The sequence below is a fragment of the Lissotriton vulgaris genome, chromosome 5, assembly GCF_964263255.1.
Source record: "Lissotriton vulgaris chromosome 5, aLisVul1.2, whole genome shotgun sequence".
NCBI lineage: Eukaryota > Metazoa > Chordata > Amphibia > Caudata > Salamandridae > Lissotriton > Lissotriton vulgaris.
The window spans coordinates 1,965,797,566-1,965,822,913 of record NC_141693.1 but is presented as its reverse complement, the minus strand read 5'-3'; the positions used below and the strand labels follow the sequence as shown (position 1 = coordinate 1,965,822,913).

The 25,348-nt window shown below is 44.6% G+C and overlaps 1 protein-coding gene across 1 annotated transcript in view; it reads left to right on the top strand.

Moving 5' to 3' along the window:
* The first annotated feature begins 379 nt into the window (after positions 1 to 379).
* LOC147717896 (decapping and exoribonuclease protein-like) overlaps positions 380 to 25,348 on the top strand; it is a 112,054-nt gene continuing 87,085 nt past the window's right edge. Inside the window, exons 1-4 of the mRNA XM_086924666.1 lie at positions 380 to 589; positions 738 to 883; positions 11,177 to 11,558; positions 18,583 to 18,788. Of these exons, the coding sequence (XP_086780792.1) occupies positions 11,194 to 11,558; positions 18,583 to 18,788 (571 nt within the window). The 5' untranslated portion in view covers positions 380 to 589; positions 738 to 883; positions 11,177 to 11,193. The remainder of the gene's footprint in view (positions 590 to 737; positions 884 to 11,176; positions 11,559 to 18,582; positions 18,789 to 25,348) is intronic.

Genomic DNA, 25,348 nt, shown 5'->3' with positions numbered 1-25,348 from the left:
TCACTCCTCATTGTAAATTTGTATTTTTTCATGTACATTCACTCCTGCGTGCTTTGTTGGATTTTGTGCCTATGTAACCTTCATTTTTAGTCTCCTGTTTTTCTTTGTAATGTTTTATTGTGTTTCACGGTTCTCTTGTAGTGTAACTGGCTCTATTGCACAGCGCTCTGACTCCTTATAAAAATGCACTAAACAAAAATTAAATAAATAGGTTCCCAGGTCTGGACACAACTCCCGGATAGTACTGGGCCGTACCATAACACCTCACGAGTAACGAGTCACGTATCCTGCTGCCTCTGCCCACAGTGCCCGCATGTCCCCGGAAGCAGTGGAGACATCCGGTTCCACGCTTCCGGTCCGAGATCGTCATTTCCGCGGTGTTCGGTTTCGATTCTACAATGCAGCCAGCAGGTGGATACCAGTAAAACCAAAGCAGAGGAAAGAAACTGAGCTCGGCTGAATGGGGAGTGCGTATACCTGAGAGCCCCGCCCTGGGCAGGGTCTGGCAGTGCCAGGTGGTGGGCCAGAGGAGAGCTCTGCTGCAAGGAGGTACACTCCCAGCCTACCATCTCTTTTTAAATCCCTGTGCGTAGATCCTGCAGCCTACGAGCTCCCGGCGCGAATCCAGCATAGACTGATGCCCTGAGCGCTTCGAAGCCATTCATTCTCTATGATAACTGCAGAGCCTCCTCGCCTCGAGGTCATCTAGTGAGGTAGAGCGGTGTTGTTCATTCAAGAGAGAGGACAAGGTTCATCATTTCTTGGAAGGATTAAGAACCCCTGATGCCCGAAAAATCATTGAGTTATACTGCTCAGCTGCTGCACCCACCCCACCCGGAGAGGTGTCAATGTTGAAAGTAATAGGAGGCTCGGACTGCACTAGGTGAGTATGTTTAGGGGATGCATTGGCTGTGCACTAGGCGAGTGTATGGTGGTGCACTAGGTGAGTGTGTGCGAGAGGATGCATTGGTGTGCAGTAGGTGAGTGGGGGAAAGGGTGCCTTGGATGTGCACAGGCGAGTGTGCGAGGTGCATTGGATGTGCACTAGGTGAGTTTCCGAGGGTGCGTTGGGTGTGCATTAGGTGAGTGTGCGAGGGGGTGCATTAGGTGTGAGTTAGGTGAGTATATGTGAGGATGCATTGGGTGTGCACTTGCTGAGTGTGCGAGAGAGTGCATTGGCTCTGCACTAAGTGAGTGTGCAAGAGGGTGCAGTGGCTCTGCACTAGGTGAGTGTGGGACAAGGTGCATTGGCTCTGCACTAGGTAAGTGTGCGTGTGGGTACATTGGTGTGCACTTGCTGAGTGTGCGAGAGGGTGCATTGGTGTGCACCTGCTGAGTGTGCAAGATGGTGCATTGGGCGTGCACCTGCTGAGTGTACAAGAGGGTGCATTGGGTGTGCACTTGAGTGTACGAGAGGGTTCATTGAGTGTGCACTTTGTGAGTGTATGAGAGGGTGCATTGGCTCTGCACTAACTAAGTGTGCAAGATCGTGCATTGGGTGTGCACTTGGTGAGTGTACGAGAGGGTGCATTAGGTGTGCACTTCGTGAATGCGAGAGGGTGCATTGGCTCTGCAGTAGGTGAGTGTGCAAGAGGGTGCATGGGGTTTGTCGTTTCGGGGAAAGCGCTGAGTTCGAGCTGTATTAAGTGCCCGTGTGAAGGGAGGGGCTCTGTCTGAGAGAGCAGTATGCATTAAAATTAGTGCCGACATGTACGTGGAGCATTGTATATATCCACAGGTAAGTGTTCATAAAAAGAGAATTGAGCGCACTGCAAGGGCCATGTCCGAGTGACCCACCCAGTCCAGATGTTGTTCTTTTTTCCTGTAGTTTTAATGTTACTACTAGTAACATAATGCAAAGCTCGGACTGCATGAGCTTCTCACGTAGAGACTTGGGAATCTCTTCTCCTTACCCAAGTCAAGCTTATGTGCAAATGTACTCATATCAGTTAGTAACGGAGAGCGTTCACTGCACTTACATCTTTGTTACTGTATGTGAGAAAGGACACTGAGAGTGCTCATAATTTGAGTTTCTGTCTCTGCACCCATAGTGTATGTGAATGGCTTTCAGTGTACTCATATAAATGTGAGTACACTCATGTTGAGAAGAGAACTGCGGATATTCAGTGCACTTGTATCAAAGTGAGTATGAAACGAGCCCACCCATGGCAAGGTGAGTGCGGGATGGGTATTCAGTGGACGTTTATCAGAACGAGTACATCAATTTCAAGATGGGCAGGAGAGTGGCATTTATTTTATTTATGCCAGTACGAAGTGATTATTTCCGCTTTTGCTGTCTCGTCCCGCAGCGACATCCATATCACCATGCCCGCATTCTGGCTGGTCTTGAGATACTTTGGGGATTAATATCGGACAAGCAATTTTTGTATGGGGACGCCCTTTTCGTACTTAATAAAGTTTAGGTGCCCCACGATACCCTCAATATTGGGCTCATATGACACTTAAAAAGAAATCCTCCCAAGACCGCTACGGGCCATTTCTGATTCGGTACTTGAAAGGTGAAATATGCCTCCTTTTACACTAGGCACATATGCGATAAGCAGTCGTTGTTATATGGAGATGACGGGATATTAAAAAAAAGTCAGAGAAAAGATACTTCTCGTCGCTTCTCTATTGCCATATTCGCCCTGAGGCTGGCAGATCAAGACACCTACTAAATTGGATGTTTCATTGCTTGCTACTAATAATCAACATTGAGATATATACTCCGGACAACAACTTACAATTTTATACCGTTTACGTTGGGGAACGACGCCCTTATATAGGGATGTAGCCCTGTAGATCAATTCCACTTTCTATTAAAAGAACACAGGATCACAACTTTGCACGCAATATTGCCCTTGACGGGTAACTTCAACCAGTTAGAAATTATGCACTCTACTGATCCCACCTTACTATTATTCCCTGAAGAAGCCCTGTAAATGGACGAAACGAGTCGGCTGTCCGTTGTGTTGAATGCTCTGTTTCTCCTGGAATAATAATAAAGGAAAAAGAAAAAAAGAAACATCGAAGACTTCTTTATTCTTTTTGGTCATGGACAATTGATTTGCTTTTGCTGTCAGATGCTCTGGGTGGTGCACCTTTGCTTTGTTTAAAATTGATTGCACCTATGCTTAGGTGAGTACAAGAAGAGCTAGGGTGCAGTTCTATGAAAGTGTGTGTATACAAATAGGGACGTTGAGTGCACTTATATGTCAGAAGGTCAACAGACGCACACCTATCAAAAGGAGTGAATATGAATTACATTCAGTGCACTCACATTTAGATGACTTTATAAGTGTCTTCATGTCATTGTGAGAGAAGGCATTATGTGCACCCAACTAAATGTGAATGTGTATATGGAGCCCTGATGCATGTTCCCATCTGAAAGCGAGTGTATGTAAGAAGAGCTGTGAGCACACTCCTACGAGGCGCACACAATGGTTATATGATGAGTCTGTAAAGGTGCACTCTCCGGGCATGAGTCTGGGTATAAAAACCCTTTACACCACTAATCACTTGCTTAAGACATGAATATGTTGCCTACTGCGTATCAGTTGTTTTACATTTGCAAGCACTTCTTTTGAGAACCCTTTCTTTTCTTTTTCTTTTTATTTGTTCAACATAAACTTAAAAACAAAAATTGCTTTTCCTTTCGTGCTAGTTAGAAACATTATAGGAGACACAAGAGGCCCACTTATACCCTCCATCAGGCGTTACTCATTCACCAGGATCAACACGGACTCTTAGTCCTGAGCTTTGCCACATCACTTGCAGGTGTGTAGGGTAGTTTGGTCATTTTAAGTAAATCAAGACTACGTGTCCCAGAAGTTGTTGTATCTCAGGCTTGGACTGGAAACTCCATGATCAGCAGACCTGGCTTAATCTTAACACACTACAGCCTCTGCCCCTCATACTGACTTCTGGCCCCACTCTGGCTAATGTAGGAGGAGGTCCATTATATTCCATTCATTTTCCCTCTCAGTGGTTCTTCCCCATTACCCAACTCAGATATCGCGTCTACTTTTCTTCAAATGGCCAATACAACTACTAAAAATTCCCGTTGACACCAGTAAATGCCAGCTTTATTTGATTAAGCTAAAACCATGGTTACAAATAAGTTACTTCTAGTAGTCGCTCAACATAAACAGAGTTACTTGAATGTGTCTTAAAATATATTCGTTTACTGTGGCTAGATTGGCTTACTGTTGTCAGTCAGGTTCAATAGGCGTGAACATGGCTGTTTTGGAAGCACTTCCATTGGGTAGAGTTGGCATTTTTTCTTCAACATTTTTTAGAAGTATTTCTCCATCTATTTGAATAAAAGTTTGTTCTTTCAGCACAAAATGGCCAGTTTCCATCTCACTGATCATCACTAAGAGAGGGTAATTTTGCTGGCAAGCATCCGTGAAATTTATAGATTTCGAGGTTTCTCCCACGAAGGTGGGGATTATTATTATTATTATTATATTCTTATATAGCGCCAGATTCGACCCCCGAAGGGGTATCTCCGCGCTTGCCTTGGGAACCCGTCCTGGCTTTTCCCTGTGAGATAGCCCCTACAGGGCATCCCCAAGGTGAAAGCCAGGCATCCCGCCGCGGGGGGCCGTTGTGGAGATTAAGCAAGCTTAATGCCCAGAGTTGCAGAGTGTGAACCCATGATGATTAGGTCAGGCACCGAAGCGAGAATTATCGAGTCCATGGACATTTGAGCTCAAGACCCTGCCGCGTCGGGAATTGAACCCTGGTCCCGGGTCTGACCTCTGCTTCAGGGTCTGCCTGCTCTAACCAGTGAGCCACACTTCTCCACTGTGGATCTGTGAAGCTTTCACTGCTACTGCCAGTGCAGTGGTTGCATTGAAGGCTGATGTGTTTTATGGATAGAGGGCTTGTTTGTTTGCATAAACATATGTGGCATGCTGTGAATGTGTGGTTGAGGGTCTCCGATACAATTCTCTTGAGACTCTGGAATACTAACACAATTGATTAATTCCCCTTTGATCATGAGATTGTTAGCTTCGAAAGCCGATTGAATGTCTTCATCTCTCTCCCTCTTATTTCTGCGCTGGTTAGTTCTGCTAGCTCAGCGCTCTTTTTTTTTTTTTGTTTTCCAAAAACAACCCCAAATCAGGACTTTATTTTTGAGAAACAAAGTAACAATTGTCATGACATGGAGTGAGGTTTTTCCCTGTGCTACAGGGCCATCGTGTGATTTCCCTACTGTACATCCATACCTTTCATGGTTGTCCTGGGTAGAGAAATCTAGTGCAGTGGAAAAGGACATGGCGAAGGGCGCTATGACTTCATGGTTCTCTAGAGGATGGGCCATCACGTTAAAATGGTCAACTGGTGTAAACATCATGCTGCTTCGAAATCTAAATCTGTTTGGTAGGGTAAGTAAGCTGCTGAAATTATGTTGGGGCTCAGTTGCCCCCACGTTATAATGGCCCTATTGATTTGTTTTTAGGTCTCGCCTGTCGATGCGCATGCGCATCGAGCAAGCGAGACTATGGGGGCTTATCCACTCTTTGTCCAACTTGCAAGGAATCGTGGCGATTCCTTGCAGTGCCCGTGACTTTTAAGCTCAATGCGCATGCGCATTGAGCTTAAAAGCGCGTGCACATGCCCCCAGCCGCCTGCCTTGCCTACTCTCCCGCCCCCTCACTTCTTGATTGCACGGCCGCTAGGCCGTGCCTCCCCTACTCTCCTCCTCCTACTCTCCTCCCCTCGCCGTCTGTTCCCGCACTCCTCCCACACCCCCGCTCCGCCCCCTCCCCTGCCTGCCATGTCGCGTTGCATTTCTCCTCCCCCCTCCCCACAGCAATGCCCTCCGTTTTGACTCGCTGCCTCCTCCTTGTTTGCTATTTGTTGATTGTATTCATAGTTTGAGGCGAAAAAAATTGTGCTACAAGAATGCTGCATATTAACCATCAAAGTAGGCGTCCATAATACTTTATTTTCCATTTCGACTTAATTATATTTTATTACCTGTTCAAAATCAGTTTTTGCGTTTTGAATCGTGGCATTAGTACGTGCTCCGTTCAGTGTTACAAATATCAAGGAAATAGCTTCAAGATGGCCGCTTTTTTTAACTTACAATACACTTCCCTTCCGTTGCTTTACGTGCATGGGTTGTAGGCCTATCTTCGTTTTTTTTTCTTCATTTAAAGTTCGAGCTTTCAGACGCGCCCCCTGTTGTGTTGATTTTTAGGTCCAATTAGAAGCGGTTCGGTATGTTTTTTTGTATACATTTTTTTAGAACTGTATTGACGGTGTTCCTTTCGCTCCGCCAATATTTTAAAAGAAATGTATGCCCCATAACAATAACATTCAGCAGGGGTATGCGTGTTGTGTGTACATGCCAATATAGTTCTCAATAACGACACGTACTCTTCTTTGGGGCACACTATAATCTGCTGCTCATATGCAGCCATATGCATCCATCCAATGCCCTCTTTCCCACCTCCTCATACCACTGTGCTCTTTCCTCTACAGCCCTTCTTCCTTTACCTCGGTGTAGTGGGAAGATAGATTGACAAACGGAGAGATTCAAGGTAAAGTTTATTACAAGCTCATACAAGGGCCCACAAGGAGCCTGTAGGTCGATGTGCATCAGTGGCATAGCGGGCACAGCGTCTCTGACAGCTGTGACGTCACATAAGTCATCTCCGAACATTCGGAGATGACGTATGTCTCGTGCAGCAGTAAAGAGTGAAAACAGATTCTTCACTACACAATACAAGAACAATTCTCAACATCTCCCTTTTTCCACAAAAAAACATGGAAGGTAACTTTGACATGTACAGAAATAAACGCTATTCGAGTACATAATCTCCAAAACATTTCGGCATCCTGACAATTCTTCCAGATTTAGATTTAGTACATGCAGTATCACGTGTGCTGTCATAAATCATTTGTCCTCCAGTAGTTTCATTACTCCCACTGGGCAAAACTGGGTCAGGATTAATTGGATCTGTCTCATTAAAACTGTCTTCTTCCCTGCCACTCATTGACCTGTCACACACTTGCACAATCACTCACACAAATGTGTAATATAACTTACACAGTCATTGGCTAAAACACACCCAGTGACCCAGACATGCACCAATCGTACATAGAAATGGTTCCCTCACAGCTAGTAGGCTTGGTGTCCTTTTGAGAGTTTCAGTGCCTCTTTGTGTCTAGAGGTTTCTTTCAAGTGTGCTTGTTGCATATTTCGCCCTGTCCTTCAATTTTGCAATCACAAAACAGCTTAGCAGAAGCCCTTCCATCGATACAGTTTTTGTGAGATGTTCATGAATACACGCAGCCTTTTTTTTTTTTTTTTTTTGGTTTGAATACCAACATCTGTGGAGATCTGAGAGGAAAAATAAGTTGTACGGGTATCCAGTGTGTCCTCGCAAAGCATATTTATCACTCTAACAATACTGATAAACTTTTAAAATACAGAAGTAATCAACAACCACAACCATGTTTAATTTGAATGTATTGCATTACATGGACTTCAGACTCACCTGCACTTGTGATGGCTTACTTCCTCCCATAGTTGTAACGTGTGTGCTTGTTTTTTATTATGCATCAAGCTCCTAAACCAAACGTGCCTTCCTGGTATTTCATGGTGCTGGAGTCGATAACATGGTTCTCACTCTCTCCTCCTCTATCCCTCTCCCTGCTCTCCTCTTTCTCTCTCTCCCTTTCTCCATTCCCTCTCCTCTCCCTCCTTCCCTCGTCCTCCCTCTCTCTCCCTCCCCTCACTCTCTCACTCTCCCTCTCTCCGTCTACCTCTCTCCCTTTCCCTCACTTTCCTCTCTCCTCTCTCCTCTCTCACCCTCTCCTTCTCTCTCTCCCCATCTCTCTCCTCTCTCCCTCTCTTTAACTTCCCCCTGCTCTCCTTTTTCTCCCCAGCCCCATCTCCCCCTCTGCTTGCTCTCCTCTCTCTCCCTCCCTCCCCTCTCCCCCTGTCCTTCGCTATCGTCCTCCCCCTCTCTTCTTACCCTCCCTCTTTCCCTCTCTCCCTTTCCCTCACTTCCCTCTCCCTCTCTCCCCTCTCCTCTCTCCCCGTCTCCGCCTCTCTCCCCATCTCCGCCTCTCTCTCCTCTCTCTCTCTCCTCTCTCTCTCTTCTCTCCCTCTCTTTACCCTCTCCCTGCTCTCTTTTTTCTCCCTCTCCCAATCTCCCACTCAGCACCACCACAGCATAACTCAGCACTACCACAGCATCCCTCAGCGCAACCACAGCATCACATAGCACCACCACAGCATCACTGGTTCAAATATGTTCTTTCAATGTTTCAAGCTGTTTTCAAGCTTTCAAGATTTATTACGATGTTATTATTTCACTTCTGTTCTTGGATTTTCGTCACAATAAAAAACACTGAACATAATCTTCACAAAAGTTATTTAGAAAAGTTTAAGCTATTGACATTACAAATTAAATAAATTATTTAAGTATTAATTATTTAAAAAAATTAAAAGCCACTGTTATTTGTAATATCAATACATCTAAGTCACGTAAATACAAAACATGTTGCATTACAAATGCTATAGGTGTCACATTTGCGAAAGTTATAACTATTGGCATTGTAAATGACAAAGCTATTAACTTAGCTATTTAAAAAAAAAAAAAACATAAATAAAAAAAATAGTCATTTATAAGACCAATAGCTCAAACTTTCCTAATGCGAGACCTATTGCATTTCCAATGCTTGTTTGTATTAGTTTGCATGGTCATTGCTTAAGAGTACGAATAAATTGGAACAGGTGAGAGTAGAGGTGGGCGAACCACTGAAAGCTCAAGCCAGAGGCCTAACTCTGGATCAGCTCGAGGTCATCTTAGAAACATGAGCCCAAAACAAGTCAAACTTTCACGTTAGATAATGAGGTCTAGCAGCTACAGCTGCTGACCATGGATCATTGGGAACTCGGTTCGAATCAAACTATGATCAGCATACTGTGATTCCTGTCAAATTTCACTGTGCCCAAAAAATAAAAATATGCTTTGCAATCTGTGTCTCTATGAAAAGATTTTATGTTCTTTAGCAAGGTTCGTGCAGTGTAAAACCGCCCTAAATATATAGTGGATTCTGCTTGACCCCTACTTTCTTGTCTTGTCTTGAGATCTTGTAGGACCTCGTTTGTAGTTGTGGCTGTTCGATATACTTCCTAGTGTTGTGTGGGGGATTATCGAAGAAAAAGTAAAATCTTCTATAGATTTGACCTTTTCTTCAACATTCTTTAGGGTCAGTGGCAACTGCTATGGCATTTAAGTGTGAGGCAGTGCGGGGGAGAGCAGTGCAGGAGGGGCAGGGCCGGGGTAAATGAATTACCAAAAATAATGCTTACCTGCATTCTCCAGCGTCGGTGCTCTTCTGGCCTCTGCTCCTTGACCTTGATTCCTGGCATACCAAAGAGTTCTCGATGCCAATCAAGAGGCTTCTTTCATGCTGGTATTACCCAGCAAGAGAGCAGCACTGTGATTGGTGCTAGCACCCTACTTGGGGGCCGATTAGGATTGCGGTGAATCCGCATCCTCTGGGCCGGCGGAAGCCACCGCCGGCCCGGAGGATGCATATTCACCGCTGCTGTGCCTTCAAAGACCCCCCCCCCCACATTAGGATGGCTGGGGGGTCAGCGGCGGACGGGAAGACCGTCCGCTGCTTTTCCGCCACGGTCACATTCCGACCGTGGCGGAAAAGCTCTAATATGGTGGCGGTGTCTATCAGACACCGCCATCCATATTAGGATGGGGCAGAAAATATGCTTTTCCGCGGCGGCTTTTCCGCCGTGGAAAAGCATGTGGTCCTTCGTGTCTGGGGGCCCGTTGCGAGCCCCCAGGGTGTTGGAGGGTGCACATGGGGGGTACCTATGGTACCCCCCTGCTTTGGCATGCACAGGGTGGCAGGCACCACGCGGTGCCTGGCAAGTTGTGCATGCCAAGGCTACACATGCATATTTTACATTGGGGCGGGTGCTGCTTAAGCAGCACCTGCCGAAATGTAAAATATATGGTATGTAACCGCCAGGGTGGCGGTCACATCTTAATTCGCACGGAGGGACCGCCGCTGCCCCTGCGGACGGTCCCTCCACCTCGGGGTGGCGGACGGACGCTGGTCCATCCGCCATCCTAATAGCCCCCCTTAGTTAGGCTCTCACTAAGGGTCTATGACCCTCTGCTTGTTCTTCACCAAGCAGAAAGCACAGCTCGGGTGGAGAGATCGAAGTGCAAGAGTTTGTGGCCGGCCTTTCACAGCCTTCCTGCGGCCATGCCGATATGCCGGAATGGACAGCCCGGCTCTCAGCTCAGCTGTTGATATTCAGCACATATTTCTGTTAACTCCTTTTAGGCTGAATTTAGGTCATGCACTAGTGACTAGTCACTTTCCTAAACATGGGTCTGTGGAAGGAGTTCTCCATGTCTCCGCGATAATCATTCTGCACAATCTACAGTTTGTTTTATTATGTTTTGCTATTTCTATAAATTGCCTAGAAAATAATTGTGATTACTTGTATTACGCACTTTTAATTTTAGTGGTTACAGATCAGCATTTCATTTGTTTTTTTTACAACTTTCTTTGGAATAAATATGTTATTCTGTTATCAGGTTTATCCAGCACACATAAAGTTAAGGAAATTATTGATATAAAGTAGGTTAGGATGCAATACTTCAAATCACCAGTCTTTGTTAAGTTTGAACTTAATATATTTTGTAATGGATTTTTAATGAATGGGATTTTAAGAATTTATATTAGTGAATGTTGGTAATCCTTTTATCATTTTATGCATCTTTTATGACTGCCTGGCCAAACAAAGATGGTTTTGAATTGAATTGAGCACCCAATATTCCATGTTTCTGACCTTTTACGCCCGTAGTCCGTTCCACAAGAAACCAAAGGTCTCCAAAAATCTGTTGAGAAGATGTTAAAATACATTTCTGAAAAACTAAAAGATACATCTATGCTTCATTTACAAAGTTAGAACGAGGAATTAATCATGGCGCAAAGGATTCTGCAATTATGATTTTGACTTTTTATAAAGTGAGGGACTTTCAAATATAATATTAATGCCTATTGTTCTGGGTCATTGGTTAGTATAATGTTAACAGCTATGTGTAGAGTCTAGCTTTCATTCCGTTTATAAATTGCAATGTGTAAATTTTGTTAATTTTGTATTCTTCCCTAGGGTTTTAAATTGAAGCCATGTATGCTTCAGATGCGCAGTGGTGGCCGTCGTACGGTGGGGTGCGGTTGAGCCTTCCAACAGCACAGCAGCTCTATGATGCCCCCTTCAACTTTGGCAACTACAGACCAGAGGAGATTGGTTGTGTGTCGCGCACCGCAGGGCGCATCTGTCCCAACAACACTAGAAACAAACGCTACCTGCGGACTGATGCTCAGTGGATGAGCGATGTCCAGTTCGACCTCCTGTGGGGATACCCAGACAGGTACATCAGGTCCAATTCCAAGAGGAAAGAGCGGGCTGTAAACCACATCCAGGCCTGGTGGCTGGAGGTTGGGTGGCAGCAACAGGCCACGCCTGGCTGGGGAGCACCACCATCCACGAGGTAAGGTATGCATACTGCATGGGAATGGGTTCAGACCCTTTTAATCCTCCTGGATTTTTTACATTTGGTCCACAGTTTCACTCACTTTAAACTTTGCTAAAAATGGATTGAGTGCGCTAACCGGCAGTATCCAACTTTTAAAACCCGGTCTGCTTTTGCACAGCTGGGGTAAGAGGCTTATGGTTGGCTGCATTTAAAAACGTGTATGGGCGGTGCGAACAGGACTACCACCCAGCTCAGCCCAGTGTCTGTACACAGGTAGCCTGTAGCAGAAGCAACACTATCGGGATGAGGCTGACCTGGTGTAGTAGGCCTTACGATGTAAGTGGGCGTTTGTAGTGCGAGTCTGTAGTGCTTCATTAAAAATGGTGTGTGCTTTACTGTATTATATATTGTGAGTGGAATCTACGCCTGAGGACAGATTCGCCATAGTTAAGTGTAGAGACTCCGGTGGCTCACAATAATCTGGTAAATATGAATTCAAAGTGCAGATTTAATATCACATCTGTCATATTTCCGGAGTATCGTGCTGCTCGCCAAAAAAGTGCTTTGATGTAGGGGTAGTAAGCGCTATATAGATGCAATTACAATACAATCAATATCTGCACTCTTTTGGCACTTGAAGATTTCTCATACTTGTTTGACTCCTCTCCTATTTAGATTCCTGGATTTTGTTCTCGTTGCTAGGCCATGTTAACACTACGGGCCAGCCAGAGGATCAAAGCCCCTAAAACCCTCTTCCCCTTTGAGTGGGGGATGTTTGCTTCTAAGTAGTCCTGTTCATCGGAGTGTGGATGAGACCTGATTTTGCTAATTACTTTTTACACTGCTCCAGGCCTGGTAGGTCTCATCCCACGGGGGATGAAGGGGAGAAGGTCAGAGCTCCTGAGCCACTCACAGGAGATCTCACCTAAAGTTTTGGAGGGAATGGACCAGGTAGCAGCAGTAGTCTTTCGTGCATGGTTTCAGGCTCTCAGAGATGTCTTTCAACAGACCACATCAAGTTATCATCTTGGAATGACCCAAGGAGGGTTGGGTCAGGGGTGGAGTGATGTGTCATCCCAGGATTATGTAGAGAGACCTGTCTTCTGAAACTTTCCACCCACACTTACACACCTCCCCATGGGCCATGGGAGAGCGAAGAGAGAGAGAAGATGGGGTTTGAAGTATCCAGAGGAAGACCTTTGTCTTGGATGCTGGCGCAACCTGGACTTAGTCTGAGTGGTACTCTGTGAAATTACCCCTTGCGTCCACTAAGGGACAGTAGAAGAATGGTCTCGCTGAAGCACCCTGAAGAAGAAGGGTTCCCTTGGAAATTCTGAGGACAGGGCCTGCAGAGAGGTACACTCATCAGAGGCGCACCCCATGGGGCGCTTCAGCAACATTCACAGAGTGGACGAGCCACTACCAACATTACCAAAGTTATTCTGTGGGATCCCAGGAGGGCAGCACGTCCTAACGAAGCTCCGAGTAAGAATCAGGAAGACCACCCTTGGTCTCCCAGGTCATCAGATGTGGGACCCCGAGAGCCTTCATCACCTTCAAGCACTCCTGGAGCTGATGGTTCTAGTGTCAGAACTCTTGTTGGTTGGTCCTAGGGATCCTTTGCAGCATGTGTAAAAGGAGAAAAAAAGAATCCGAGACACAATTGATTCAAAAGTGAAATGCTTTATTGACAATGAGAACATCAATATGGAATCAATAGTAGTAATGAAGTCCATTGAAATGTTTTCTAATTGTATGCATTTTAAGATGGTACAGTCCATAATGGTTTTAGAGGAGTGGCATTGGTTTATTATGACCTGTTTCTGCTTTCATCATGGAGGTGACACTGTGACAAAGCCAGTAGACATGACTTTTAATACCTGCACCCGATTTTAGGGTTCAGGTTAGTGTGTGTGTGTGTGGAATATGGAACTATTGGTGGAAAGATGTGAGGAAGTCTTGAAGGCACCAAACAACAGACTGAATGTCAGCGAGTTAACGGAGCACTACTTAACTTCAATAGGAAATATCGTCAATGACACCATGCCTCAGACACTGAAAAGAGTATCCGAGAAACCTAAAAATCCTTGGTTCAGTGAGTCACTAAATGAGGACAGGCGTAAATTGAGAATGGCCGAAAGGAAATGGAGGCAACATCCCTCCTCTCCCGAGCTCATAGCCCTCAGGAATACCAGAAGCCAGTATAACAAGAAGATAATTAAATCCAAAAAAGATTTTATAAAAGCTGAACTTGACAATGCCTCAAACAGACCCCGGAAACTCTTTGAGATCCTAAAACAACAATCGAACAAGCTAGCTAAAACAGTTCACGAGAATCCAAAAACTCCCTTAAGTTGTGAGGAATTCTCTACATTTTTCATGGAAAAAACGAAAATGCTTGAAGTGGAACTCACAACGGCCGCAATCAACATCTCGACCCCTACCTCACCTACAGAAGAGGCCAATGAGCCAGCAGAGAGTCCCCAAACAAAAAATAAGGCAAAATGGGACACATTCGAACTGTATGACCAAGATAAGATCACCAAAACGCTAATGGGAATCAGACCGAACAACCACTATCAGGACCCTCTACCGGCAAAGTGCGTTAGAGTAATTAGCCATACCCTAGTCCCGATCTGGACTGACATAATAAATGCCTCACTTACCCAAGGGACCCTGCCCGACTGCCTAAAAACAGGCCAGGTTGTGCCCATCATCAAAAAACCGACAGCGGATGCAACTGACCCGAACAACTATCGACCAGTGACCAACATACCTTTATTGGCCAAAACTATTGAGAAATGCGTACAAGTCCAACTGAGTCAACACATTGCTAAGTTCTCACTACTAGACGATTGCCAATCTGGATTTAGAGCTGGGCATAGTACTGAAACTGCGATCCTGCACATTGTGGATGACGCCCTACAAGCCCTAGACAGAAATCAAGCATGCCTACTGATTCTTCTAGACCTGTCATCTGCATTTGACACGGTAAATCATGAAATGTTGATGACCAGGCTACAAGAAAGGATGGGCTTGTCGGGAAATGTACTGAATTGGTTTAGATCTTTCCTGCAAAATAGGACCCAACGTTTCCTGGTCAATCAAGCGACCTCTTCCCCTTGTCCTACTGCCGTCGGGGTCCCACAAGGTTCAACACTATCCCCAGATCTATTCAACCTATATGTTGAACCTCTTACGGAGATCCTTCGGGGATCACAGATACCCTATCACATGTATGCAGATGACACGCAAATATACATAAAGATCGCCTCCCGAGATGACATTGACCTAATGAACAAGACACTAAAGAGAGCTCTACAGTGGTTAACTACGAACCATTTGAAACTAAATGCCCATAAAACTGAATTCCTGTTAATCTCACCGACAAAGAACCGTCCCGAGGTACAGGAACTGACGAAACTGGTGACAGCACTGAACTGCACCCCGACCCTAGTTAAGTCGGCTAAATCACTTGGAATTACCTTGGATGAGAACCTTGACATGAAAGACCACATAAACTCAATGGCCAAGGGTGCCCGCTTCCATCTGAACTATCTAAGAAAATTGAAACCATACATCTCAAAGACGGACCTAAAACTAGCTGTACAATCCCTAGTTATTTCAAGGATTGAATACGGTTGCACTACGTTAGCGGGTCTACCGAAATCATCCATAGCACCGCTAAAAGCCTGTCTCAATGCAGCGGCAAGACTGATCACGGGATCGAGGAAATTCGACCACATATCCCCTCACCTGAAGACGCTAAACTGGCTACCCTATGAAGCCAGAATTCAAATGAAGATTGCTTGTATTACCCACAGAGCAGTTCACTACAACATGCCGAGATACCTCGCCAAGAAAATTAAGCTATCAGGAAGCAACAGACTAACGAGAAGCGCTAAAGAACTGCTACTGAGGCCAGCCTTCTTCCGTAAGAAAAAGACCTACAACCGAGCGTTCTCAGGAGCCGCCCCCAGAGTCTGGAATTCACTACCTCCCAACATCAGGAAGATTAAAAACTTGGTATCATTCAAACGCGAACTGAAGAACTACATGATGAGCAAATACCTCTCTTAGGGAAGAATAATGGTTACTGATGAGAATATCTTCACCAAAGAGAGACAGCCTCGACTGGAACTTCCTGAAGATCAACTATCTGCTATCAGATTGATTCCATGTTATACATTGGACACACACGTTACTACTAACTTAAATCACAGGGATCTGATATCCATAACTCTCAGACAATACGATGTACCCTCTACCTCACTTTGTTTTATTGCCTAGGATCCCGGATACATGGCAATACTTTTTACTCCTTAATGCTATTTACACATGATATTTGCACTGCTATGCTATACAACCCTACCTCACTCACCCCCTAATACTAATTGGATAGGCCGAATAACTCTTACTTATAATCCCCCTTATAGCTGATCGCCTTAGACCTTATACCCATGTATATCTGTTGTTACTATTGCCTCCATAATTGTCTGTAACCTATCCTTACATGTGAAGCGCTCTGATACCCACGGGTCTTGTCCGCGCTATACAAAACTCTATAAATAAATAAATAAATAAAATATTTAAGTGAATGCACTGACTGGACAATGATTGCCTGGCTGCATTTTGTTGTGTCTGTGCACTTGGATGCTGGCCCACATCACCTCCCCTGAGCCGGCCTTGGACTCCACTACCTCAATTTCCTAAGAGTGCTTAGAACTGCAATGGGGTACTTGGATCCCAGTAAATTGAAGTTTGTTGACTTCTTACTGGAGAATGGGCCTCATCCATTGCAGCTAATAACCCACTGTTTTACACACACGTTGGCACAAATACTCGCAATTTGTTTTCTCATAACTACGCATTTTATGTCTGATCGGTGATAGCTGCTGCTTTGATTTTTTTTTTAATTCTTTTTATTGGTTACAGATTGAGTTTGCAATAACACGGTTACAGATTCAAGTCTTGATATACAAATCACGCTTCACGTTACATTGAATCCTCCATAAAGATGTTATAGATAATACAGTGAGGAGATTATGAGACGAATTCCGACCTGGTTTTCCACCCACATAATTAGTTTGAGTCTATTTCATATTCGACCTGAGGTGGAGTGCAAATGTTCCCTCTAAGCTGCTGCTTTGTTGAGACAAAAAGCTTCTTTAATATAAGTTGAGGACTTTGGGCCATATGTATCAAGGAACCAATTTGCGATTCTGTAATAGCGATTTTTAAGAAATCGCTATTTCAGAATCGCAAAATGGTATGTATCAAGAAAAACTTATTTTTTAGCGATTTCTTGATATTCCTTAATTGCGAATTCGCAATTAAGGAATACGTTCCCATTCATTTCTATGGGCCAGGAGGCCCATAGGAAGGAATGGGAATTTTTTCCCAATTTGCGAATTCACAATTTTCTAATCGCAAATTGGGAATAATTTCAAGGGTGCAGGGGTGTCCAAAGGACACACTGTTGCACCCCTGAAATAAGCATAGGTGCACATGTGGTGCACGTACATGCCCTAAGGGCATGTACGTGCGTCACATGGCACTTTGAAAAATGCAAAAATGTGCATTTTTCAAGGAATTCGCAACTTACCACCTACTAGAAGTTGGTGGTAATTCATGATTCGTTAAGGCCATTTAGCACATTTTTTTGCCTTCTTACATTGCATTTAAGGAATCGCAAAATTTACTATTCCTTATTTTGCATTAGATTTTCCTTCATACATATCATTTTGCGAATTCCCATTCGCAAAGGCCGAAATTCACAGAATTTCGGCCTTTGCGAATGCGAATTTCAATGATACATATGGCCCCTAGACTGTCTTTTTGGTCTGTCCATCACATGTGTCTCTTCTTAGGATACAGTATATGCCTTTCTCAGTATATAATGTATTGTTTAGTGTGCATGCTTTGAATGTGCCGGTGTTATAAAAAAAGATATGCATACACAGCTATATTTGACCGAGAAAGTGTAATAAAACTCATTCAGAAGCACGATTTTAAAGAAATAGTGAGAAATCCCCCACTTAACTGAGCAGCAGTGGGCTTCAGCTCCAAACGTTTTTTTTTGTCTTTGCCCATCCTATGTAGACTCTCGGGCTGTATTTGTCCTTCTCACATTATCTCCCTTTCCATCACTTGGTTTATCCATGAAACACGACTTTGCGTGGTGATGTATAGTGATGCGTTACTAGATGACCACTCCATGTTTTCTACTAGCTGTACGCCAATGATGTTATTGGTCACCCTCAGCCTAAAAATACCCTGTTTGCTAGATACTGTTCTTGAGTGGCACAATAGCAAGCTACTGGGGTCTTAGTTGAGGTAATTTACATTCTCCAGGTCAAATCTCTTAAGTGCTGACCACGTCCCTTGTGTAAATCACGTAAAAAATGTAAGTTTCCGGTCATTACTCATATAACATCTGTAAACAGCACAGTTGTATTTTTCCTGCTGTTGCGCCTGTTGTCAGTTGCTGTCAGAATTCCATGCAAAGACGGATCAGGCAGCTTTAGTCAATCTAGTTTTGCGTGGAATCCAAGGAGTGTTTTTGCTGTCTTTTCACCTAACACCCATTTTGCATATATTGTTAGGGTTTTCACACTGCATAATGTAGCGCTTTTTCACTTTCGGTGCAAAAATCTATTTCCAGTAAAAAGTGGATTGCTACTGTTATTTGTGGCACATTTCATTGTGTAGCACCTCTGTGCGTTGTGTGAGTGCATGTGCTGAAGTGTAATTCCTTTGTGCCTAAGTGTAGCTCCATTTTATACACAGTTCCTCTCACACACTGGGTCAGGAAAATTATCATAGCTGCTCTTTTTAAAAGGTGCAATTTGACACCCAGTTTTTAAGCTCTCAACCCCCATTTCCTCCATAATATGTTGGGAAAGGTAATATAGTGTGCACCATTTGCAGTTTTTGGGTGATCTGAGAACCACTGGTGGTTGACTTTCTTTGCAGCTGTCTAGTCTAGTCCAGTACCTGCTATTCTCTCACTCGATCTCTTTTTCTCTTTCACTTCTAGACCTCTAAACTTTGACTTTGTTGTTCGCCGGGGCCATTTAGCCAAGGTTCTCATCACGCCTCATGTCCAGAATGGCTGGAAGTTGGCAGTCACCCTGTTCCGTGGAACTTACTTCCTCTTGGAAGTAATAGATGATGAAGAGCTCTCTGAGGCCGGACATCGCATCAACTATACCGGGCATAAGTTCGAGCAGTACATGACCTCAGGTAACAGTGCTGGCCTTGAAGAGTAGCGGAGAGGTGGGCAGGCCTTTGCAGAGGACTACTGTTGTGCTGGGATCTTTAAAAAGCTGGAAAGGATTTGAAAGCCAGAGAGGATTTCCTTCTTCTGGGGAATTTTAATATACATGGAGATCTTCCCAATCATTCGGCGACTTTATCTTTGTTCTCAGATCTTTCCTTACTAGGGCTTACAAAACAAAATAACGCCCTACACATGTGGCAGGCCATACTTTGGACATGATCTTCTCTAACTGCTCTAAGATATTATGCCGACCCTCGACCCGAGTAAATTGGTCAGATCATTTCATGATTGAATTTTCACTTCTTTTCCTGGAAAAATCTAATAAACGGCCGCCACTTCCCTCTTTCTGGCGCAGACAGTGGCATAAAGTGACACTGGATGAACTCCAGAAAGTATTGGTGGAACCCCACAACTTAGTTTCTGATGATGTGGAATCCGCTCTATCTAAGTTTAATTCGGCCCTCCTACATGCAGTTGACTCATTAACTCCCATGAAACTGTATAAACAGTGTCCTGCATCCAATCAGGAAGCATGGTACACTGCACAACTTAGATCAGAGAAACAGGGTTGTAGGACATTGGAAAAAATCTGGAGGAAAACCCACTCTCAGGAAAGTAGGAAAAATCACTCTGATGCCTTGTCTTTATATCATAAAAATATCAGGCTGGCCAGGAGGATTTACCTTACTTCTCAGTTGGCGGAAGCCGGAAATTCCTCCAAGGCATTATATTAGATCCTGCAGTCCTTTACTAAGCCCATAGCTTGTGAAAGTCCCGATAACTCCTCATAATCCCTGTGCGATGACATCTCTCTATTTTTCAAAAACAAAATAGAGTTGATTTATGACAAAATTTTAAAGGCTACTAATCCTAAGGGTAGCTCTTCCACCACTCCTTCTTTATTTCCCGTACAGGATAAAGGCACATTTATCGCCTTCCCAGCTGTCAATCAGAGTGACATCTGCTCATTGATGGGTCACATTAAATCAGGGTCCCCTCTGGATCTCCTACCAGCTAAAATGATTGCTCCTCTAGGCAACTTACTTTGCCCTATGTTTCAGACACTGATGAATCTTTCTCTTGGGGAGGGCCGGGTATCGCACGAATGGAAGAAAGCTTTACTAAAGCCCATTCGTAAGAACTGCGCCCTGCCATGGACAGACCTATCCAACCTCCGCCCCATTTCCCTTCTGCCGTATTTGAGCAAGATGACTGAGAAGCATGTTAACATCCATTTGTCTAATTACATCGAGGCATCGGGAGGCTTAGATCATTCCCAATCGGGATTCAGACCCAACTACAGCACAGAATCAGCACTCCTCGCCATGACGGATATCATCAGGATGTCACAGGATAAAGGGGGCTCTATGATTCTGGTGCTGTTGGATCTGTCCGCAGCCTTCGACACGATATCGCATGATATTCTTCTCAGTCGTCTGCAGGAGGTGGCGGTCAGAGGCTTGGCTCTGTCCTGGCTAGAGAGTTTTCTCTCAGGCCACTCTCAAAGTGTCAGCTTGGGCTCCTTTCATTCCACATCTACGGAGCTCACTAAGGGGGTCCCACAAGGCTCGTGCCTAAGTCCCACACTATTTAATGTGTATGTGGCCCCCCTAGCTGACCTTGTGAGAGCACACGGATTTACTCCGGTGTCGTATGCTGACGACACTCAGCTTTTATTTCTATTCCAGACCCTCACTCCTGCAATTAAAAACTCTTTTGCTGAAGGTATGAGAGTGGTATCCTGCTGGATGGCCTCCAATTTCCTACAATGCAACGTAGGGAAAACCGAGGTCATGCTATTTGGGGAGGCTCCTCTTTTGTGGTCACCGGATTGGTGGCCATTGGATCTGGGGCCTGTCCCCAGTCCCAAAAGACAGCGAAAAATCTAGGCGTACGACTGGACCAGGGACTATTGTTAAAGGAACACGCGAATCAGGTGACGGGGTCCTGCTTTCGGGTAATTGGACTCCTGAGACGCGTGTTCCCCCTTTTTGCCAGACACCTTCAGAAAGACCCTGGTCCAAGCCCTTGTAATTAGCCGTTTGGATTACTGCAACGGTCTTCTTTTATCTGCTAATGACAATCTGCTGAGCAGACTACAAGTGGCTCAAAACACCGCGGCAAGGCTGGTTCTTAATGCCCCGCCTAGAACTCCATCCCGCCCCCTTCTGGAAAAACTTCATTGGCTGCCCATTCGGCAACGGGTTAAGTTTAAAACCTGCTGTGTCATTCATAAAAGCATACATGGCTCTGGACCTCAGTATCTGGCTGAAAAATGTACCCCTTATAAACCTGGACGTACCCTCCGCTCCAGTAATCAATCTTCACTACAGGTTCAGCCAATCAGAAAGGCGCAACTTGGTGGCCGAGCACTCTCGTTCTTGTGCCCCAGTCTCTGGAATAAACTTCCTTTTGCTCTAAGACAAAACATCAACTACCTTGCCTTTAGGAAATCACTGAAGACATTTTTGTTTCAGACAGCATAATTTCCTGCGCACTCATGAAGACACAGCCCTAAGCACATAAGGTGAACCAAGCGCGGAGATACCCCTCCGGGGGTCGAGTCCTACGGTATATAAGCCTATAAATAAATAAATAAAGGCTGAGAGAAAAGTCAGTCACACTAGAGACAGACCCATTGATTTGAATAATTTCTATGTTCATTGCCTAAATTAAATACTATAGGCCTGCTCACAAAAGCAGAACCTGAATTCACTTTCCAAGCTTCTTTGGGCTCGAGCCAGTAGCCCATAAACTAGTAGCCCTCCACTGGCTACCCATTGGAAAGAGAATAAAGTTCAAGGCAGTCTGTCTGGCCTACAAAGCCCTACATGGGTCTGGATCCCATTTTCTAAAAACTCATCTGAAACTATACAAACCATCGAGAAGCCTGAGATCGAGCCAGGCAAAGCTGATTCAGGTTCCCAAATTTAGGCAAGTTAGATGGGGAGGAAGACGCTTCCTGCTCCAGGCAGCCAAGACCTGGAACCTTCTCCCTATTACCATTAAAAACTGCCCATCTCTGCTAACATTTAGGAAAGAGGTAAAAACATTGTTGTTCACTGCTTAGGCAGTGCACGGGACCCGGCAGTCCATCAACTTAGCGCCAAGATGCCCACGGGCAATTGTGCGCTTTATAAATTCACAAATCAAATAAAATCATTGACACGTCTCAAGCCCCCTGTTTGATAGTTTCATGATGCCCTTGTGGTCCACAAAACCTATTTTGAACCCTAGCCCTTGCTGTGTGAAAAGCATTGTGGTGATCAACTACAGCATTCAGCCTGACAAATACATCCTGAGGAAAGGTCAGTTGCCATAGCAAATATGGTGAATGATGCCTTTCGAGGGATGAGGCGGCTGCACTTGATATAGTATGGGACAGTATAGTGTAAGTGTTCAGCAGATTATACCACTGTTCTGCTGGCCCTGGGGTTTAGTGTACAGGACGAGGCTTGCACCACTGATGTCAATTCAAGAGAGGTGGGCTCATCTGGTCGCAGGGCTCAACCCTCATAGCATAGCTGATAAGACAGCATCTGTTGCAGAGCTTCAATGGTACTTAGTGTAACCTTTCTAGGTCTGAGATTTTTTTCAGTGGGTACCATTGAGTTGTTTACATACTGGAAACTCAGCACTTGATTTAGACTTTGGCAGAAGGGGTACTCCATCACAAACAATAGATATACCGTCCGCCATATTACAAGGACCAGATGTACGAACATTTAATTTTGCGACTCGCAAATTGCGAGTCTCAAAATCCAATGTACAACAGTGTCTCAGACACTGTTTGCGATTCCCAGTGGGGTCTCAAATTGCGTACATCATGAATATTAATGAGGCTGTCGCACTTTGCGACCCCATTGGGAATGGCTGGCACTCCCAGGGATGATCGCCTGTTGGGGTCAGCAGACCACCATGTCTGGGACTGCTTTGTCAATAAAGCAGTTTTTTAAAAAAATGCAGCCCGTTTTCCTTAAAGGAAAATGGCATGCATTTAAAAAATAAAAATAAAACATTTCAGTTTCATTTTTTTAAGGGCAGGTATTGGATCCTGGGACCACTGCCTGCTCATAAAAAATATTTGCGCTTGCTTTCCCAAAGGAAAAGGGGTTCCCTGGGGATACGTTCCCGTTTGCGAGTGCTTTACTACCCTTCTGAGAAGGTTGGTATATTCATAAATGGGTTATAGACTCGCTATTAGGAATGGACGCCTTGGCACACCTCTTCCTAATAGCGAGTCGTTAACCCTATTTTAAGAGTCACTAATTGATTAGCGACTCGCAAAATAGGGTTAGTAAATTGGGCTGACCTATTTTGCGGTAGCAAAGGGGGCGAAATCCAATGACTGTTTATGTTCAAGGATTATCTCAAGGCAATAAATAAAGTGTTAACCCTACTAAACCCTTGTTCCCAGTAACACCACTTGGAGCTGAACTAGGGGGAACAGTTGCCTATGGGGCAGTGGTGGTGTTGGCAGGAGGATCCCTGGCCCTTGAACAATTCTATTCTATTATTCTATTAAAATTATTTATAACGCGCACTATCACCATCGGTTTCTTGGCGCTGATTGACAATTGAGTTTTCTCCTTACACAGGAAGCACCAAGGTTTCTTTTTGCTTTTATCCTTGTTAGATTGTAACTCCTTCCCCTCCCCCTCGCCCCCCCCCCCTTCCCACCTCCCTCCCCCCAGATGCACGTTTTCGGAGCCCTTGTGAAGACTTCTGGACTTAAACCCTTCTCCCCACCCTTATCTGGAGTTTAAGCATCTTGCTTCTTTTGGTCACACATTAATTCTGAGCTTTCTACTTCACCCCAGTTCTGACCCACTTATCTGCCTTCTCTCCCAATTCTTGGGGAGAAGTCAGATCAGAATCAACCAGGTACTGATGCAACAACAAGTTTTTAGAAATTATTAAGGATCTGCTCCCTCATAATTAAATTGTACAATCCTTTAAAATCATTCACTTTACTACCAAGTAACTAGCCTTCCAGGGCCTTATTAGCACAATCTACTAAGTCTACACAGCTCTTAGTCTGTGTCTTCTGAGTGTCTCTGAACTTAACCCTGTACTGGTCTATCGTTTAGCCAAACCCATCAATGAGAGCTCTCTTCAGGACTGAATAATTGTCAGCATCCACTTCTCTAACAGTGAGGAGCTCATCTCTACCTTGGTCAGCAAAGGAGAGCCGCAAGATAGCTGCCCACTGCTCCTGAGGGACCCTCTGTACCTATAGGCCCTCTCTAGTGCAGTTATCCATTTGTGGATGTCATCCCCATTCTGGTAGGGAGGGACTATCTTGTGCAGGTTCCTATTATCATGGGTGTACTCCTTAACCCAAGGGACACTGTTGCAGCCACCATGGGACTCTAGTCCCAATCTCTTTGTAGCCCTCTGGAGCTCCAGGGAATCCCTGTCTAGGGCCAACTGCTCCTTCTTGAGCCTAAGCTTGATTTTCTCAAGCTCCAGAAGTTAACACTGTCTATCATAAGAGGATTCCCTCTTATTTGATATGGAAGTTCCTACAGAAATTCCTGAGTGTCGAGATTCTACAGAGGGAGATCTGGATCTCTTAGGTAAACTCTGTACTCTTCCTGGTGGAGTAAAGAGGGGGCCACTGGGCCCTCTCCCCCACCTAATGGAAGATCTATGTTGTCCAGGTTAGAATAATTTTGACCCTCCTGGTCAGAGTTTGAGTCCAGGTCAAAGAAGGTTTCACTTCCTGGCCTTTCCTCATTCCCTGCACCACCCACTGTATCTACCTCATCAGACCCTGGGGTCTTCCTAAGGTCATCTAAGAGTGACACCTCAATGAGACGATGGTTGTTTGCCCTTCTCCCTGTCCTCAACTTCCTAGACACACACACGTGGCTTAAAATTCCTGGAAGGAGAGCCCTACTAGTGTTATGTGGTGTAGGCACCTACCTAAACTAGTGGAGACTAAACTCTCTTGAGTTGGAGAAAGGGTGTGCTAGACCCTTGACTTACCCAACTCCAAGTTCAGTAGAACTTACTTATTCTAATCTTAGATTTATATGTGCCTAATACTTAGTGGTTTTTAGTTAATCAATCAATGAGATGTATCTAGTAAAACAATGCAGGCTTGAATCACAACCGCTGCACACCAATGTGAGAAGGTGGCCTGGTATATGCTGTCCAATAATTAAAGTGGGCTCCCTGTACCAGTCCAGACGACCCTTATGATGTATGAGGTCAAAAATAACCTTATTGAAAGCAATCCTAGTGGTAGCTATGGAGAGCAGCCTTCAGGCTTAATCTTGAAGGAATGTTAAGCAGCTGGTTTTACCATAATATCGCCTCCTGACTGACTAAACGAAAGGAGAAACAACCAGCAGTTATATAAAAGTATGTATTAATATAACACTCTATACTACCCTCTACACGAGGTTAGAACACAAGAACACAATACTGGTTCAATAGAACATTCGTAAGTAATACAAGACGCAGCTAGCTCCAGGAGGAGACAGAACCATATACTAAAAAAAAATGGTATAACAAT